Source organism: Petromyzon marinus, unplaced genomic scaffold (genome assembly GCF_048934315.1).
Source record: "Petromyzon marinus isolate PM22_M1 ecotype Great Lakes invasive population unplaced genomic scaffold, UKy_Petmar_22M1.pri1.0 PM_G_Scaffold_103, whole genome shotgun sequence".
In the NCBI taxonomy this organism is placed as follows: Eukaryota; Metazoa; Chordata; class Hyperoartia; order Petromyzontiformes; family Petromyzontidae; genus Petromyzon; species Petromyzon marinus.
In genome coordinates, this window is record NW_027422655.1 from 18453 (window position 1) to 38061 (window position 19609).

A 19609-nucleotide genomic window follows, 5' to 3' on the forward strand; every position below is an offset into this window, starting at 1 on the left:
CTGAGAATCGCACATTGTGTTTGATCGCTCTCATCGGATAGGGCGACCTGAAAAACTGACGGTGTACTTTCTCACTCTCGCTTGTGTACAATTACGGGTTACCAGAGCACAGAATGCAAGCTCACATTCACTCGGGTAAGATGGGCTGCAAGCACAGTGGCCAGATGTTAACTACCTCGCCTGGTATACAGGAGGTCGTTGGTTCGATCTCGACTGATGCCTGCTGCTGTATATTTGGATGTTCTCCCCTTGATCGTGTGGCTTTTTCTCCGAGTCCTCCGGTTTTTCCCTCCCAATTCAGAAGCATGTGTTTGGAGTATTTGGCTGCTAGAAATTTTCACACGATAAGCCACTTCGTTGAGCTATCATTTGTGGCCAGGTCGCTTCTAAAAAAAAGAGCTTTACAGCTCAGTGGGCCCTGGTAAAATAAAAAAGTTTTAATTTAGTATGAGAGGGCAACATTCTCGTCGGTAATGGCATAAGACAGGAGGCGGCAGTGTATACGTGGTGCATCTGCGTTCGAGGCTTAGCCAATTTTCACAGCCTCAGATCAATCCACTGCTGGATGATGCCTTTCCCCATATTATATGGGTTACTTGACCATACTGCACCACACTGGTCAATGCGGTTTGTTTGAAGGGGTCCAGATATCGCTTTCAATTCATGTTATAGTCATTCCCTGTAATCGAACTTACAGTGAGGGAAAAAAGTATTTGATCCCCTGCTGATTTTGTACGTTTGCCCACTGACAAAGAAATGATCAGTCTATAATTTTCATGGTAGGTTTATTTGAACAGTGAGAGACAGAATAACAACAACAAAAATCCAGAAAAACGCATGTCAAAAATTTCATAAATTGATTTGCATTTTAATGAGGGAAATAAGTATTTGACCCCTCTGCAAAACATGACTTAGTACTTGGTGGCAAAACCCAGGAGTGTCCCACTTTTGTAGAGGAAACCTTTACAGCAAAATCATCAAACACCCACCACCCCCACCCCACTACCGTTCCCAAAGTCCGCCGAGTGGAAGGTCATGGCAACGCAAGAAAGTCGACTGATCTTTCACGAGGCCAGGACTCCCCACGCCCATGTCTGAGGGTTCTAAGGTCAACTGTAGTTTAGATAAAAAAAATATCTGAATGCAACTGCAACTCACAAAATAACAAAATTAACCCAGAATGCACCAAATCTCGTCAGATCTTTGAAGCTCAACCGGGGAAGAGCCTGGGTTGAGTGCTTAATTTGAAGACTGTCTGGGAAAAGCAGACGTTTTAGGCCTTGCGCTGCAAGTTGGCCAACAGATGTCGGTGTACGGTAACGCTTTTTATATTCTTGGTTCTTTCGGTAAAGTCACGTAGCAGGGAAACAATAAAATAATAAAAATATAAAACATCTATGCAGTTGTCGAGTGTTACCCCCCCCCCCCCACCACCTTTCGTATGCACAGGTAATCTCCGAGTTACTCCGGTTTCCTCTCACGAGCCAAACAAGCTACAAAGGAATTGGTCGAACATCTGAACGCTGGAACTTCATGAATACAAAATCTCAGAAACAGTCAGGATTTCCTGAGTAAATGAACGGGAAACAAATATTCTGACAGTACTATTTTATTATTATCACCCACGGATGCGCATGTGAACGCCGTTTTGTCAACAGCGCTGGATGCAGCAACAATACGTTCCTAACCTGAAGCCACGAAAAACCTCCCCTATGCATTAAGTGCCTGGCATGAGCAATTCACATTTTTCAGATTCCGTATTCAAAGATCGCACGTGTCCAAAACCAACGGCGCCACGTTCAAGTTGAAACCGGTTCCTTGCGAAGCCTCGGGAGGTACCGGTGGGGCGAGTGGGAGGACGTGTCTCACGGTGGGCCCCCCCCCACCCCAAACTCCCCCTTCTCTCTCCTCGCCGTCCGTCTTGATCTCCACCGCGGTTCTAGTTTCTGTACCGTGCCGCAACATCGGACCACAGCCTCTGCATGTCCTCCAGGCCCCTGGTCCAGAGCTCGCGTAGCTTCACCCAGCCGGTGCGTGCCGTTATCAGCAGGTAGTCGGCGTTCTGCGGGTATCGCAGGATCGTGTAGCGGGCCATGACCAGCGACTGGCAGAACCTGCGGGGAAAAGTAGACCATGTTGTTGTTGTCGCCGTTGCTGTCGTGACGGTTAATATCGTTTGTTATTCAAGAGGGTTTTTGCTGCCGACTTGTTGATCGGCTGGGATTTTAGCGTCCAGGAATCGCAGCCATAGTTGGATCAAGTCTCGTGGTCAGCAGCAGAAGTGCCAGCAGAAGGAAAGTCGCCGTCTTCATCTTCCTCGTCTCCAGCAGCAGCAGCAGCAGCGTGATCAGCAACATGATCGTAAACAACATTGCTATGAGTGTCTTTTCTATAATCATCATCACCATCAGCAGCATCCGTAGAAGTGCTGTTAGCAACATCATGGTAATCAGCATTATTATGTCTAAACTGTTACTGATCCCCCCCGTTCACCAATACACATTAACCAGCATGGTGAAGTATGGTCAACCACCGCGACGATCGACATGGCATTGGCAAGACCTTCATTCATCATTGGTCTGATGAAGAGCTTTAAATAAATAATAAAGCACGTGTGTTTTTTTTGCCGCACAATCATCGAGTTTATCGGATTCTCGCCAGACCTGGATTAATTCTCGTTACGCAACCGCCACAGGTTTTTGAAGCCAACGTTTCCCGATGCGGCCAACGGCGATCCGGGCAGACCCGACCCGACCTGCCCCGGCCCCCCTCCCCACCTCCGCTCTCACCTGCACGCCACCAGGAAGTAAACGGCCCTCCTCTCGTCCTCGGTGAGGGCCTGCACGCTCTCGTAGCCGGCCAGGACGTGACCCCCGGCTTCCATCGCCTCTCCGCTCTCCACCATCATGTACATGATGGCCATGGCCAGGTCGTACACGTGGTAGCCGAACATCATCGAGTTGAGGTCCACAATGCCGGAGACGCGGTGCCGCGGCGCTCCCTCCGCCGACTTGGGCCCCTGCTGCTGCTGCTGCTGCTGCTCGCTTCCCGCGGCCACCTCCTGCACCAGGATGTTGTCGTCATTGAAGTCACCGTGGATTATGCCTGCGGCGAGGGGGAAACGTCGAATTTGATTTCGTCCGTTGTCTTTTATTGTTGACCGTCCTCCCCTCGTCGCCGTCGTCATCGTTCGTGCCCGTGCCGTTTTTATTCCGGCCGCACGATTGGTGTTGCGTAAGCCGCGTGTGCGAGTCTAAGAACGGCCCCCGCAGAGTCTCAGTGAATCACCGACTTCTTCTCCTGCCTTCAAAGGCACAGAATTACAATAACCCACCAGCGTCGTACAACCCTGCACGGGGGCAAGATATGGAGCGGTGTGTAGTGGTATGCACACCGCATCACGAGCCCTTGATTCCCGGCCATGGAGAACATCACTGATATCTGAACCAGTCCTGGGATCCTACCTACCTCCTCACCGACCAGCATGGTGAAGGAGGCAAAACAACCCCCATGACCCTACACAGCCTGGGAATGCCTTCGTCCAGATAGTGCATTGACAAAGGGCTGTACATTATTATTATGAGGATATGTGTAACAAAAACTGTTGAACACAATTTAGCATCCATTGAAAAATGATTTGGTAGAAATTACAATTATGATTTATATACAGTAGCGTCTGAATGTAATAACCCTGTCATTTGATTTCACCTGTGATCAGTGTCTGTGCGAGTGTCCCCCATTACATGCATGCCTTGTAATGCATCTGTGTATGCTGGGTAAAAGTAATCACGTAAAGCACATTGCAAAGAAAATGCTTGCCACAAATGAATCACAATACCTTGCTGATCTCGTCAAGCAGCATAAACCATCACGCGAATTCGGGTGATCCTCGCAGCGGCTTTTGGCTAACCATCGAACAAACAAAGACGGTCACCGCATCGCGCGCTTTCAGATGCACTTCTGCGGCCGTCTGAAAAGCTCTTCTTTCCGATATTAGGAAGGCACTGGAGCTATGCACTTTTAAACCTAGATTGAACACTAATTTATTTTTGAACTGATTTTTTGTGTTTAGTTTGTTGTCCTTCCCCCGCACCTCCGATTAGCACGGTTGGCTATGTACGGTGCGAAAGAAGTTCAACGTACACACGTACGCGGCACCCGTCGTGGCTTCAAGGCCTCGTCGGTGGCCTGAAGCGCCCCTCGCCCCCTGAGGCATGGAGCTACGTCCCGGGTGAAGCTGCGAGGCGAGCGTACATCTGGTAAACTTGTGCAGGTTGGGTTGGATCTCCTCGCGGAACTTGGCGATGACCTCCCTGACCAGACCCTGGTTGGGGTCGCCGTCCAGAGTGAAGAGGTAGGGCTCGAGCAGGTGGGTGTTTGACAGGTTCCAGATGAAATCGTCTCGTTGCAGGGAGTGCAGGAACGGGTGCTCAAACTATGCAGATGTTTAAAAACGAAGGCGGTAAGATGACAAAAAATGCAATACGAGATTAACATCGCATTGGCCAGTTGAGTACACATGTAAGTTAAAGGCAGCAAAACGTCAAGCTAGCAAAGGATAGTCTTCGTTTCAAAAAAGATGTTCTCCTTGACTTATTATTTTCTCTTTGTTTTTTTTTTTCCGGTAAAGTCACGTAGGTAAAACTATAAAATAAAAGAATAAATGAAAAAACAACTACATTTTTAAAAATTCTATCATTTTATAGTTTTACCTACGTGACTTTACCGAAAAAACCAAAGAGTATGAATCCTTGCCCAAGTCCTGCGTGCGGCTGGCAAATGTTTGATTGGTATTTGTGAGTAACAGGACACTTGAATGGATCTGAGAAGTAGTTTTGTGAGATCACCTTCTGCGGGCCATTCTATAACCAGAGGTGATGCACAGAATGAGATGTTTTTTTCCATCTCATGACATGGCACCAATTAGCACAACTCATACAGCCCTTATCAAGGCACTGCCGTATTCAGTGTTGGTCATGTAGGGTGTTTGACCATACTTCGCCAAACTGGTCAGTGTAGGTTGGTGAAGGATAGAGGACAAGGGGGGGTGGGCAGGACTGGTTCAGATATCACTTGCCACGAATGTTAGGCGTGGCCGGAAATAAAACTCAGGTGGCCGGGTTCGTAGCGCAGTGTGCGCACAACTGCGCCACCGCTCCACCCCGACGCTTGGAATAAAATTTGGGGGGGGGGGAAACAAAAATACGTTGCTTGAAAACCAGCCATTCGATCACTTGGAAGGACTCTCACATTGCTAATTATGAACAGCTGCGTACGTTCTGAGCGAGTGGGCTCGTTACGTCACATTACACTTGCTTACCGAGAGAAAAGGCTCGCCGAGACTCAAGACTTTTTTTTTAAGATTGTCGCAGTAAGGGGTTGGGGAAACTATCGCTCCGCATTTCCCAATGAAGTAATTTGCGAGTTATTTCTTTTTTGCCTCTTTACTTTGGCGAATATTCTCATATTCTTGTTTCTTTCGGTAAAGTCACGTAGAAGGGAAACAATAAAATAATAAAAATATAAAACAATAGAATTTTCACGACGTTTCGACTGCAACACAAGCAATCATCATCAGGTGTGAAAACCACAACAAGAATTTTTTTTTTAATTTCCTTGTTGTGGTTTTCACACCTCATGACGATTGCTTGTGTTGCAGTCGAAACGTCGTGAGAATGTTATTGTTTTATATTTTTTATTATTTTATTGTTTCCCTTCTACGTGGTGACTTTACCGAAAGCAACAAGAATATGAATCCCTGCAGTCTCACGTCACCTGTCAAGAGGCGCTCGTGCGCTCGTACCTGCTGCAGGGCTTGGTGGATGCTCGCTGCCAGCTTGCCCACCTGGTAGTACAGGCTGCCATCTGCCAGCACCCTGGACAGCGGCACGCCGGGCAGGTACGTGAGCAGCCGCACGTTGAACTCCTTCTCTCCTTCGCCGCAGTCTGAGAATTCACAGCAGGAGTCGCCACCGAGGTCAAGAGGTCACCACGGTTAGTGAAATCTCACCGTCGCTTCCTTTTGCTGGAACATAAAAAGCTGTTTGGAAGCTGATATCGGAACCTCCAAGGTCTGGCCAAAGTGTCAACTCACCACTTTGCGCCCTGTGTTTACTACCCACGTGCTATACTACACAGGGTCTCTGATGAATTGCTCAACTGATAGCCAAGGCTACTATTCTTTTTTTAGGAAATTAAGCGACAATTTGCTGCTCAGCATTAAATGGTTAATAACAATAATGAACGTGCTAAGTCCCATATATAACGCACATAAAATTCGTGTAGTCTTTAAAACGCCAATCTCTCAAGCAACTTGAATCGAGTATTTCTGTTCCCCCCCCCCAACAATAGTAAATTGGAGTGATTTTTTCCTCATGACTTTCTTTCACGATACTATTAACGCAGAAATTAATAACAAGAACGCATTCCGAAATTCGCATTCCTATATGGCCTTGTTGTCTAAACCGCTGTAGCTAAATAAAGCATTTGAGAGGAATAATACCTCACCACACCCATGCGTAAGGCATCCGCCAAAGTTGCAACGTGGCACGCAACCCTAACGCCTTAGCGCACGCTGGCCGGAACCGGGGGCAATTCGCCCAGGTTCGGGCCAGAATGGATACGTCAGCACCACGAGTCTAGCTGAATTCCCTGGGTTCAGCTTGAGCAAATTACTTAGGAGCAGGGTGAATGGGGGCCCCATCTGCATCAGGAGGCGACTTTTATCGCTCGTTCCATCACGTAAATATAAGGGTCAGCGGCATTCCGTGATCTTCGCATTCCAAACACGGCGTTGGGCGGCGATGTCAGCTCACGCGATGAACCCCGAGCCTGGGTTTAAAGGAGCGCTGCTAGCCCAGGCATTATAATCAGAATATGTACTTTTACTGGAGGAATCCGATGAGCTATGAAGCACTTTGCTTTACAAATGTTTAGCAGCCCAGTGTTGTCCCAACTACAGCCCGTGGGCCAAGCCCGAACCACCAAAATTAATTCATTCTGGTCTACAGGACAACTATCCCGCCACGCCTTACAAGAACTAATTAAGTACATGTCTCAGTCAGCAATACTCACTTGAAATTACACACGACAACCGTCGCCCCCGCGCCCTCCCCCCAACTGAAAAGTTTGACAAGACCCTCCCGATACTCAGTGAGGCTCTGCTGTGAAAACAAGTGTAACGATGATAATTACAATAATAATATTAATAGAAGTGATGCGATGCAGGAGGCCGGAGTGGGTGTGGGGGAGAGATAAGCTCTGTATCGACATGTTTGCATTTCTCTAAATCTCTCCTCTTGCGGATAGATCTTTCTCCTATCTCTTCCATATAAATATCATATTTCTGATTAAATCTCTCTCTGAATGAGTTAAATGATGACATCACCCTGCTGCTCTATTTAAGACCGGGAGCAAGTGAGGGCTTAACCATTCTGGCGAATTGCCCGATGATGCTGGATGTAATTACCAGCGAAACGTCGTATTCAAATATTGTAAATGTTGTGGATTCACTCTTCATCACACCGGTGGGCTAAAGTAGTGAACTCTTTTATGTGTTGTCAACGTGACACATTTTTTACTGTTTGGCTGTGTCGGGTGGTGGAGGGTTATGACACATTTATAAATAACGTGATCTCACCCAAAAACCTTTATCATGAATAAATCTCTCTCATATCTCTACAATATATCACTTGTGACATATCTTTCCCGTCTATGCTTGTTCATGTAATACATGGTTTTGGTTTGACGTGTTCCCCTTGTCAGCAAATCCGGAACTCGATGCAAAGAGTTTGACGTTTGCTTCTCAGGGTCTCGTGGGAAGATAAGCAGAAACAAAAATTACGATTTAGGTTTCGTAAGTATGTTGAAATTCTTTCGCACCATACGTACGTAGCCAACCGTGCTCATCGGAGGTGTGGGGAGGTGGAACACACTGTGCAGTTGGCGAATGGCGGCGTCGGTGAACTGTACAAACATTATATCTACCAACCTGCAGGTCAGTAGATGAGAAAACAGCAAGTGTGCTTCTGATCTCTCACCACAGATGTTATCGTCTCGTCCGTGTGGCTTTGCTGTGAGCAGTCATTCCAGTTTCATCCCACACACCAAACATTGTTTTTTTTTATATATATATATATGAAGAATTTACAAAATATCACAATGTGGACCTTGGGCCAGTACCAACAAGCAGTGCGTTACATCCACCAACCTCACAAAAACTAAAAAGTACGATCCTTTTACATCACTTATCGTCAGTGGAGTGAGACCCAGTATTATACCACCGCCTCATGCTCGGATATTGATCGTTGTCTTTGCAAGTATAAACCAATGCTGTGTTCGTATGATTACTATCAGCCTATGACTAAATCACCTGGAATGTGCCCTATCATAAGATCTGAAAGCTAAGCAGGTTGAGCCTGGATTAGGGCTTCTATGGGTTACAATCGTGCATTAAACAGGCATCACAGGCTGCTGCGTGGTGCTATGTTGTGGGGGCCAGAGTTCAGTTGCAGCAAAATCAATTGTACTGCACTGTACATCTATTAAACTTGATTTGTCACTTTCGTGACTGCAGGAATGACTCTTTGGTTTTTTCGGTAAATTCACGTAGAAATAAGAAATAATAATAATAAAATTACATAATAGCATACGACGTTTCGATTGCAACGCAAGCAATCATCATCAGGCATAGAAGAGCTAAATTTAAGAGAGAGGAAACACAGAACCGCAGATATATATACAGACACCTAAGTAGAAGGGAGTTCATACAGAGACACAAAGAGAGACACAACGTACGGAGCACAGAGAGATAGGGTCTCTGTGCCGAGGCCTTAGCATGTAGGGGGAGACAAAGGGAGATGGAGATGCACATCAAGTAGAACAAGATTTAGTATTACGTACATCTCTTCTCCAATGTCTCTGCTCCCGGGACCCACGCGGGCGCAGCTCACCGATGTTCTCGAGCGACATGATCTTCCCGCTGACGTTGTCCACCACCTCCTGCATGGGGAAGCCCCTCTCCCGCAGGAAACTCATCATGGCCATCTGCACCTCGAGCAGCTGCGGCCGCTGGCTGTCCCGCGTGTTGGTGACCTTGAGCACGAACTGGCGACCGTCGCGCGCCAGCACACGGTAGTTCTGGTCGACGTAGCTCGCCAGCGGGCTCACCCCCGCCACGCTCACCCCGTAGAGGCGCTCCACCAGCTCCGCCGCGCGGGACTCGTTGAGGCACGGCTTCTCGTGCTCGCGGCCATCGTCCTGCAGCGCGGCTTGCATCGTCTTCAACGGACAAAACGAGGGCAATCAAAAAGCTTTTGGGTTTTGCAAGTGCACGTTGGCGTCCGCTCCATTCGTGCAGCGCAAGGCGCCTCCGATGAGCACGGTTGGCTACGTACGGTGCGAAACAAGCTCAGCGTACACACGAGGCTACACCCTGGAGGCGCTACGCTTCACGGACAGCCCACAGTAGTTGTCGCATTTACAGAATTGTGCCGACACACGTGGCATACTACTGATTTAAATTACATCTCCGAGATCTTTAGCATCCGACTGTGAAGCAGACAGTCCGCAATATTTACAGTTCATACACCCACAGCGTTAACCGGGGTGGTCGTGGGGCTCGTACCACAAACATCTGCAACGCGCTACCGCTCGGCCATGAAGTCAATCGATCGATCAGCGATCAATAAACAAGTCTCTTTGCTCGCATCACATTTAATAGCAACACATTTCACCGAACAGAAAAGCACCACTTAAACATGTCAGATATAAGATTCGTAATAACAGAGAATTATCCTTGTGTATTTCAGTGGAAATACAGCCAGTGCCTGATAAAGTAGCATTACTGTAACTGGAATTATAACAAGAACCGTGGGTTTATGCAGCATTGGGGAGCTGCAGCTATGGCCCACCGAGTAAACACCTTGTCCCGTAAGCACGAAATCACGTGTTCAAATTCCACTGGATGTGTAATTGTGTGAATAATAATCAGGGCTTAATCTGTCACTGAATATTTTCCGGGTCGCTGGTGCGGAGTGGAGTGGGCAGCACAGCCCCGGTAGCCACGGCGATAGCGAAAGGTACACACTGGACGTGGTGTGCCGGGTGTCAGCAGATTTTTCAGAGTCGCTGACACAGAGCAGCCCTGGCCGAAATTATCTCCATACATATGTAAAAGGCAAAGTTGTGATTATGTGTGTCTATTCAAAATGTTTAGCGTACTTCCCGACATGCAACAAACTTGAAATTTGCCATGTGGGTACTTTCCAGACTGTACACCACGCAAAAAATATTAAAATACACTTTTGTGTTTTTTTCTGGGGGGAGGAGGGGGGGAGCTCAATAATGCATTTTTTTTGCACGGCAAGTGAGCTGTGACGTCAAATCTGTCACGTGACCCACGCATGTGGAAGCTTAACGCATTGTAGTGTAGTGGTTAGCGCACTGCGCTACGAACCCGGCAACCCGAGTTCAATTCCCGCTCACGGCCACCACCGGTGACGATTATTTCAACCGCTCCTGGGCCTCCCCTAGATCGACTCAGCCTCAAACGAGTAATTGCTGTGGTGTGTGAACATCGCCACTGGGGACACAAAGGCGGCCGGGCGTGGTGCTGTCACCCACCCCTTCGTCTGTATATATAAAAGCAAAATTTGTGAATATGTGTGTCTGTTCGAAATGTTTAGCATACTTCCCGACATGCAACAAACTTGAAATTTGCCATGTGGGTAGCTTCCAGACTGTAAACAATGCAAAAAGTATAAAATATACTCTTTGGTTCTATTGGGTAAAGTCACGTAGGTGAAAATAAAATAACAAAAAATCACGACGTTTCGGCCACAACACAAGCGGCCTTCATCAGGTGAAGGGACGAGACTGTCTGGAGGACAGCGCTGGAGTGTGAGAAGCCACGCTCAGATCACGACCTTTAAGCTGTGTGAGAAGAAAAACACAAAGCGCCTTGACAAAGGAATTAGCATATAATTTAGCATTGAAATGGCTCATTGAAATAGCTAAGTTAAAGTATACACATCCGCAGAGGTACCCCTTGACAAAGGAATTAGCATAGAATTTAGCATTGAAATGGCTCATTGAAATAGCTAAGTTAAAGTATACACATCCACAGAGGCACCCCTTGACAAAGGAATTAGCATATAATTTAGCATTGAAATGGCTCATTGAAATAGCTAAGTTAAAGTATACACATCCGCAGAGGTACCCTTTGACAAAGGAATTAGCATAGAATACAATTTTATAAAACAATAAAATTGTATTGTTTTATAAAACTACAATTGTATTGTTTTATATTTTATTATTTTACTAGCGGTAAGTACCCGGCGTTGCCCGGGCGAAAAAGATAGACTCACACATCAACTTACACACAGACATCGACCCACACACGTAGAAACACATCGACTTACACGCGCACACACATACACATATAGACTCACACAGACAGACATCGACTTACACACACACACATATGAACTTACACACACATAGACATCCACTTTAGATACACCCACATGGAGTTACACACATACAGCGACTCACACACACATCGATTCACACACAGACAAAGGTGAACTCACACACATATTGACGTAAAAACACGTCATTACACACACACACATATCGAGTAAGACACACACACGGACGTATATATACACACACATGGACCCACGCACACACATTGACTTACACACACACACATAGACTCGCACACACATAAATAGACTGACACACACATTGCCCCACACACATATGGACTCTACTTTAGATACACACACATGGAGTTACACACACATATCAACTCACACACATGGACTTACACACACACACATGTATGGACTTACACACACACATGTGGACTAACATAGAGACATGGACTGACACACATACACATGGACGTACACACACACATCGACTGACACACATAGACACACAAACGCACATTGACTTACACACTGACATGGAGCCATGCACACACATTGACTAACACACACACAAACACATCGACTAACACACACACAGCGACTGACACGCACACATGGACTGACACGCACCCTTGGACTGACACACACACAAACACATCGACCTACACATACACACAGCGACTGATACACACACATGGACTGACACGCAACCTTGGACTGACACACACACACAAACACATCGACCTACACACACACACAGCGACTGATGCACACACATGGACTGACACGCACCCTTGGACTGACACACACACACACATCGACCTACACACACACACATCGACTGATACACACACATGGACTGACACGCACCCTTGGACTGACACACACACACACACATCGACCTACACACACACACATCGGGGGTTGTCCGTTAGAAAAAGACAGACACACGCATGGTCCTACACGCACACACGTATGGACTCAAACACACACATCAAATCACAAACAAAGATCCCCCATATAGCCTTAACAGACTGTAGGGGCAAGTGCTGTTAGCGAGCACCTATGAAGGCCGGAACGGTACACCAGGGGGTGAGTGGCCAGCACCACGCCCGACCGCCTTTGTCTCCCTAGTGCCGATGTTTACACACCGCACCAGGTACTCATTTAGAGGCTGAGTCGACCTAGGGGAGGCCCGGGACCGGTTCAGATAATCGTCACTGGTGTTGGCTGGGAGCGGGAATCGAACCCAGGTCGCCAGGTTCATAGCGCAGTGCGCTAACCGCTACACTATCGCTCCCCACATCAAATCACACACACACATCGACGTGCACAGCAATCCCCGATGATGGCACAGCTATGAGCATCGCAGTACTACGTATCAGCAAATAGTGTGACGTGAGCAATCGAAATAGTAGAAATGCATAGAAGAAATCAGCTGAAATAAGTGTACATGAATGAGCATCAGTATGCACAGGTAAGTTGAGAAGCAGGCTACAGTCTAGATTATAGAGTGGCAGTACGTCGACTCAATGACATAAGCATAGCTACAGTCGACATAAAAAGCTGGCAATATGGGCAGCAGCTGAAAAAGCAGGATACAGTCGACATGAAAGGCTGGCAGTACACTGAGTGAGGTAAAGAAGCAGGCAACAGATTATAGACTGGCATACACTCATAATGGGCAAAAGCTAAATTAGCAGTGTGTATAATAGCGGCGGTGCACTGGCGTGAATTAATCAGCAGGCAACAAGCCACATCACAGACTGGCAGTGCACGGTCTCAGCGTCATAAAAACACAGCTCAAAAAGGAAACATGTAGCAACCTAAGAATTTAAAAAGTATTTTTCTGCACACAAAGAAAGTGATTGTAATATCTGCCACCTTCTTTGTTTCATAATAGTAAACAATGAACCCGAGTTATTATCTGCACACAAACATTATTATTATTGTAATATCAGACAACTTATTTGTTTGGGAATAGTAAACAATGAACCCGAGTTATTATCTGCGCACGAACATTATCATTGTAATATTTGGCAACTTATTTGTTTGATAATAGTGTAGGGAGGGGCGTGTATGGGCTATGTGTAGCGACGGTCTGTGTACAACTTACCTGTAAGGGCTGACATAGTCCAGTAGGGGCAGTCGCAATATCCCTTGCCCCGTAGCAGGAGGGGGCTGTTGGGTGTCCTGGGATCCGCCGGGGTCCCTCCTGGGGGGAGGCGGCTGCCGGGTGTTCTGTTAAACACGTGAAATAAAATGTCCGGTGTGAGCTCCACTGAACGCACAACACTTGGCGCGGTCCACCGCCCCCTTCCCCCCCCCAAGCAATTGGCGTGAGTTGGTACGGTCAATGTCGCGCAGTAAATAAATTCATATAGCGAAATCCCACGAAATCGCTGTGACTAATTTAAAGGTGACGGACATGAAAAAGGAAGAGCCTATTCCCACCGTGGGGCTTAGGGCGTGCTGGCTGGCACATTTTTTTCGATGTCAACCCCACGGTTCGAGAGGCAAATCCCTCGCAAGCGCACGCGCGCGGAGACGTTTATAGATAAGATATTTACATACAAAAATTATGCCTTTTATTTCATAATACGAACGCCCGCTGGCAGAAGGTCAAGGGACAGACCCAGGTGCCACGGGTCGACTGACTGAGATGACTGGCTGATGCACCACCTGTGCCCCCTCCTGTGCCAACCTGCTGTGCTTTAGCCACCCGGCGTTCCGCTCGTTGTTGTGAGCGTCGCTCCTCCGCCCTCCGTTGTTGTTGGAGGGTGACTGCCTCCAACTGCCCAGTAGCAGCGTCCTTCACGAGCCTCCTCCACAGAGGCCGATCTTGACACCGCTGGTACCAGTCATCGGCAAGTCCACTCAGCTCCACGTCCTCCTGTACCACATCACTCCATCTCTTCTCTAGCCCGTGCCGCGCACAGACAAAGATACCCCGTATAGCCTTAACAGACTGTAGGGGCAAGTGCTGTTAGCGAGCGCCTTTAAAGGCCAGCACGGCACACGAGGGGGTGGGTGGCCAGCACCATGCCCGGCCGCCTTTGTCTCCCTAGCGGCGATGTTTACACATCGCTCCAGGTACTCATTTGAGGCTGAGTCGACCTACACACACACAGACACATATCCTTGTGCGTGGTCTCACCTGGTCGTCGTCCTCACGGTCAGTGAGCAGCGTGAGGAGTGAGCGCAGCGTCCCAGCCGCCCTCACCACCCCCACCGCCCACTTCTCGGGTTACTCGCAACCACCACCAACACCACCAGCACCACCACCAACACCACGGCCACCACCCCCACCAACGCCACCACCACCACCACCGCCACCACCGCAACCACCACCACCAACACCACCACCACCAACACCACCCCCACCAACACCACCACCACCAACACCACGGCCACCACCCCCACCAACGCCATCACCACCACCACCACCGCCACCACCGCAACCACCACCACCAACACCACCACCACCAACACCACCCCCACCACCAACAAACAACAACAACAACCGCCATTCGCCACTAAGTGGCGGTGACGTCACCACGACGCTTGTGCCAGGCTATGTGCACCCTGAGGCCACGTGAAGTGTCGAACGCCCGCTGGCAGGAGGTCACGGGGCAGACCCAGGTGCCACGGGTCGACTGACTGAGATGACTGGCTGATGCACCACCTGTGCCCCCTACTGTGCCAACCTGCTGTGCTTTAGCCACCCGGCGCTCCGCTCGCTGTTGTGAGCGTCGCTCCTCCGCCCTCCGTTGTTGTTGGAGGGCGACTGCCTCCAACTGCCCAGTAGCATCCTTCACGAGCCTCCTCCACAGAGGCCGATCTTGACACCGCTGGTACCAGTCATCGGCAAGTCCACTCAGCTCCACGTCCTCCTGTACCACATCACTCCATCTCTTCTCTAGCCCGTGCCGCGCCCGCTTAGCCCCCTCAATCCGGCCAAACAACAACACCACCACCACCAACACCACCGCCACCACCACCACCACCGCCACCACCACCAACACCACCCCCACCACCACCAACACTACGGCCACCACCCCCACCAACGCCACCACCACCAACACCACCACTACCCCCACCACCACCAACCACCACCACCAACACCACCACCTCCACCACCACCGACAACACCACCACCACCAACACCACCACCACCCCCACCAACACCACCAACACCACCCCCACCACCACCAACACCACAGCCAGCGGCTGTGGTCTGAGAGCGCCCAGGAAGCCGAGCCACCAGCGGCACAGCGGGGAGCCAAGCGGCAGTGCGGCAGCAGCAGGAGCAGCAGCAGGGACAGCAGCAGCAGGGACAGCAGGGACAGCAGCAGCAGGGACAGCAGGGGCAGTAGGGACAGCAGCAGGGACAGCAGCAGGGACAGCAGCAGCAGGGACAGCAGCAGGGACAGCAGAGGCAGCAACAGCAGCAGGGGCAGCAGCAGCAGCAGGGACAGCAGCAGGGGCAGCAGGGACAGCAGCAGGGGCAGCATCAGGGACAGGGCGCGGAGCGTGAGACAGGAAGGCCGTGTTGGCCATGGTGGTGACAAAGTCCCTCGTCCTGGGGGGGAGGGAGGGGGAGTGGGGGAGTGGTGAGTGTACTAGTGGTGAGTAGTGGTGAGTGTACTAGTGGTGAGTGGTGAGTGTACTAGTGGTGAGTGTACTAGTGGTGAGTAGTGGTGAGTAGTGGTGAGTGGTGAGCAGTGGTGAGTGTACCAGTGGTGAGTGTACTAGTGGTGACTGGTGGTGAGTGGTGAGTAGTGGTGAGTGTACTAGTGGTGAGTGGTGAGTAGTGGTGAGTGTACTAGTGGTGAGTAGTGGTGAGTGTACTAGTGGTGAGTGGTGAGTGTACTAGTGGTGAGTAGTGGTGAGTGTACTAGTGGTGAGTAGTGGTGAGTGTACTAGGGGTGAGTAGTGGTGAGTGGTGAGTAGTGGTGAGTGTACTAGTGGTGAGTGTACTAGTGGTGAGTAGTGGTGAGTGTACTAGTGGTGAGTGTACTAGTGGTGAGTGGTGAGTGTACTAGTGGTGAGTAGTGGTGAGTGTACTAGTGGTGAGTGTACTAGTGGTGAGTGGTGAGTAGTGGTGAGTAGTGGTGAGTGTACTAGTGGTGAGTAGTGGTGAGTGTTGAGTGTAAACTCACCAGGCAATGCTGAACCCCCCGGACCCGGATCCAACTCCACACGACGAACCGGTTCCAAACACAAGTCGACAAGGAATTGATTCAGACCCTAAGTCGATTCCTCATGCAATTCAATGAGCAATCGATTTCTAACACAACTCTACAATCCGATTCCCCGTGCAAGTCAATGGGAGTCGATTCTTAATGCGATTAAAAAGGAGTCGACTCCTCACGAAACAATGTTGAGAATTTGTACGGTGGAGTCACGGAGGAAAAATAAAATAAAACAAAAGAAAACAATTAAATCACGACGTTTAGGAGGCAACACAAGTCTCCTTCTTCAGGTGGTGTCAAGTGGACAGCTCAGTGACACAGAATTAGTAAAGTTGGACTACATGTTTATTTCTCGAAAGCATTTTGGCTGTAGACCAGTGTAACAAGTCAAAAATTTAACTGGAGGCTTTATTTCTTCCAGCACAAGACGCATGATATGGTAGCTGCAGTAAGCCACCCACCGCCGACACACACACACCCACGTGTATTTGTGGATGCACTAAGTCCGACACACACACCTGTACTTGTGGATGCACTAAGTCCGACACACACACCTGTACTTGTGAATGCACTAAGTCCGACACACACACACACACCTGTACTTGTGGATGCACTAAGTCCGACACACACACACCTGTACTTGTGGATGCACTAAGCCGACACACACACACCTGTACTTGTGGATGCAATATGCCAACACACACACACCCACCTGTACTTGTGGATGCACTAAGTCCGACACACACACACACACCTGTACTTGTGGATGCGTTAAGTCCGACACACACACACCGACCCGTCTGTACTGGTGGATGAACTAAGTCCGACACACACACACACCGACCCACCTGTACTTGTGGATGCACTAAGTCCGACACACACACACCTGTACTTGTGGATGCACTAAGTCCGACACACACACACCTGTACTTGTGGATGGACTAAGTCCGACACACACACCTGTACTTGTGGATGCACTAAGTCCGACACACACACACACACACCGACCCACTGTACTGGTGGATGCACTAAGTCCGACACACACACCGACCCACTGTACTGGTGGATGCACTAAGTCCGACACACACACACACCTGTACTTGTGGGTGCACTAAGTCCGACACACACACACACCTGTACTTGTGGATGCACTAAGTCCGACACACACACACACCTGTACTTGTGGATGCACTAAGTCCGACACACACACACACCGATCCACCTGTACTTGTGGATACACTAAGTCTGACACACACACACACACCTGTACTTGTGGATGCACTAAGTCCGACACACACACCTGTACTTGTGGATGCACTAAGTCCGACACACTCACACACCGACCCACCTGTACTTGTGGATGCACTAAGTCCGACACACATCCACCTGTACTTGTGGATGCGTTAAGTCCGACACACACACACACACACCGACCCACCTGTACTGGTGGATGTCCTCGAAGGACTTGGAGTTGTTGATGGCGAAGACGCAGAGGAAGCGCTGGCGGTCGGAGACTGAAATGGTGGCGGCTGAGGAGCTTGTTCACTAGCTCGCTCCTTGTTTAAAAAATGTTGCTTTGAAGGTCTCGCTCTCAAAATAACGCTCCCAAATAATCAACAGATATTGGTAGTGTGCTGCTATCGACCGCCTAGTGGGAAGGATGTTGAAGCTGCGTCTGCACTGAGAGAGCTTTTTGGGCGCCTCCCTAAAGGTGAAATAGTTTTAGTGGGTGATCTAAATTGGAATTGGCTAAACCCGCCGGCCGTGGCCACACATTTTGCAGATGAATTTAATCTGTTTCAATTAATAAATGTCCCCACAAGACCCAACCTAAAATATTCGGGACAGTCAACTCTGCTTGACGTCCTATTGACATATGCCCCTCACAATTTCACACTGACTGGTGTTCTGGGTAATAACCTTAGTGATCACTCCTTCATTTTTGGAGTGAGATCATCAGCCAGACCCAAAGCCCCCCTAAATTGGTTGAGAAGCACTCTATGAGACACTTCAGCACTCAGGCATTTGCTAATGATGTGCTTCACTCGGATATTGACAAGGTCTGTGATATCCCCAACCTGATTACGGCTTGGGAGACTTTCAGGTACACGTTTCTCCAAATTCTTAACAAACATGCTCCGTTGGTTAGATTTAAAACTAAATGCAACCGCCCACCATGGTTTGATCATTTGATTACAAAGCTAATGAAAACTAGGGACAAGGCTTGGGCATGTGCTGAGAAAAGTAATTTGGTCAATGACTGGCTAGAATACAGGATTTTAAGGAATAGATACGTCAAAAAAATACGGCATGCAAAAAATGCCTACTTTTCCTCCACTCTCCTGGAATCACATGGAAATGCCAGGATTTTCTTGAAAACAAATATATCGAAAAGGCATCCAAAACAGACAATCTGCCCGTTGAGCTTAACCGAAATGGGGAATATTTTTCAGATCCCAAAAAAATAGTTGACAATTTTAACCTTCATTTTTCTGAAGCTGGTAATCTTTTTTTATAATGTATTGGGAGTCACCTCTGCTCATGCAAATTCCTACACCCCTGTCCAAACATTAAACGAATTTAGTTTCCAGACAATCCACGAAAGTAATGTTCTGAAACAACTGTCTTACCTCAAAGGGTCTTCCTCTTCCGGAGCAGATAGTATTCCCGTCTTTGCTCTACTAACTGTTGGTCACCTAATATACAAACATATAGCCCATATTTTCAACCTGTCCATCAAAGAAGCATCAGTTCCTCTAGAATGGAAACATTCCTATGTCCGTCCACTTCACAAAGGGGGCCCTAAAGATGATCCAAATAACTACTGACCTATCTCAATTTTGTCCCCGTTGATGAAAATTTTTGAAAAATTATTGACCTACCAAATTAGCAGTTTCCTGTCCACCAACTATCTACTACATCTGCAACAATCTGGGTTCGGAAAAAAATACAGCACCACATCTGCTGCATTAGACTCTC

General features: G+C 48.6%; 1 protein-coding gene across 4 annotated transcripts; it reads right to left on the reverse strand.

Moving 5' to 3' along the window:
- Nucleotides 1-768: 768 nt before the first annotated feature.
- LOC142908825 (hydroxylysine kinase-like) lies at nucleotides 769-14765 on the reverse strand. Of its 4 annotated transcripts, XM_076059457.1 has the most exons (8): nucleotides 14593-14764; nucleotides 14140-14286; nucleotides 13552-13676; nucleotides 8952-9279; nucleotides 5804-5946; nucleotides 4255-4435; nucleotides 2790-3105; nucleotides 769-2114 (listed from the first exon to the last, which is right to left on the reverse strand). In XM_076059457.1, the coding sequence occupies exons 4-8, from the start codon at nucleotides 9274-9276 to the stop codon at nucleotides 1940-1942; spliced, it is 1140 nt and encodes a 379-aa protein (XP_075915572.1). In that variant the 5' UTR covers nucleotides 9277-9279; nucleotides 13552-13676; nucleotides 14140-14286; nucleotides 14593-14764; the 3' UTR covers nucleotides 769-1939. The 4 variants fall into 4 exon arrangements, with proteins under 4 accessions (XP_075915572.1, XP_075915573.1, XP_075915574.1 ...); XM_076059458.1 differs by having other exon boundaries at nucleotides 4255-4401; nucleotides 14140-14765; XM_076059459.1 differs by having other exon boundaries at nucleotides 5846-5946; nucleotides 14140-14764.
- Between the last annotated feature and the right edge of the window lie 4844 nt (nucleotides 14766-19609).

What these genes read in the sequence shown, in the direction of transcription:
- LOC142908825 (XM_076059457.1), bottom strand. Translation starts at nt 9,276, where the DNA reads ATGCAAGCCGCGCTGCAGGACGATGGCCGCGAGCACGAGAAGCCGTGC. An exon ending in CCTGCACAAGTTTACCAGAT is followed by an intron (nt 3,106 to 4,254) that starts GTACGCTCGCCT and finishes CCCTCGCCGCAG; the next exon opens with GCATAATCCACGGTGACTTC. An exon ending in TACTTCCTGGTGGCGTGCAG is followed by an intron (nt 2,115 to 2,789) that starts GTGAGAGCGGAG and finishes TTTTCCCCGCAG; the next exon opens with GTTCTGCCAGTCGCTGGTCA.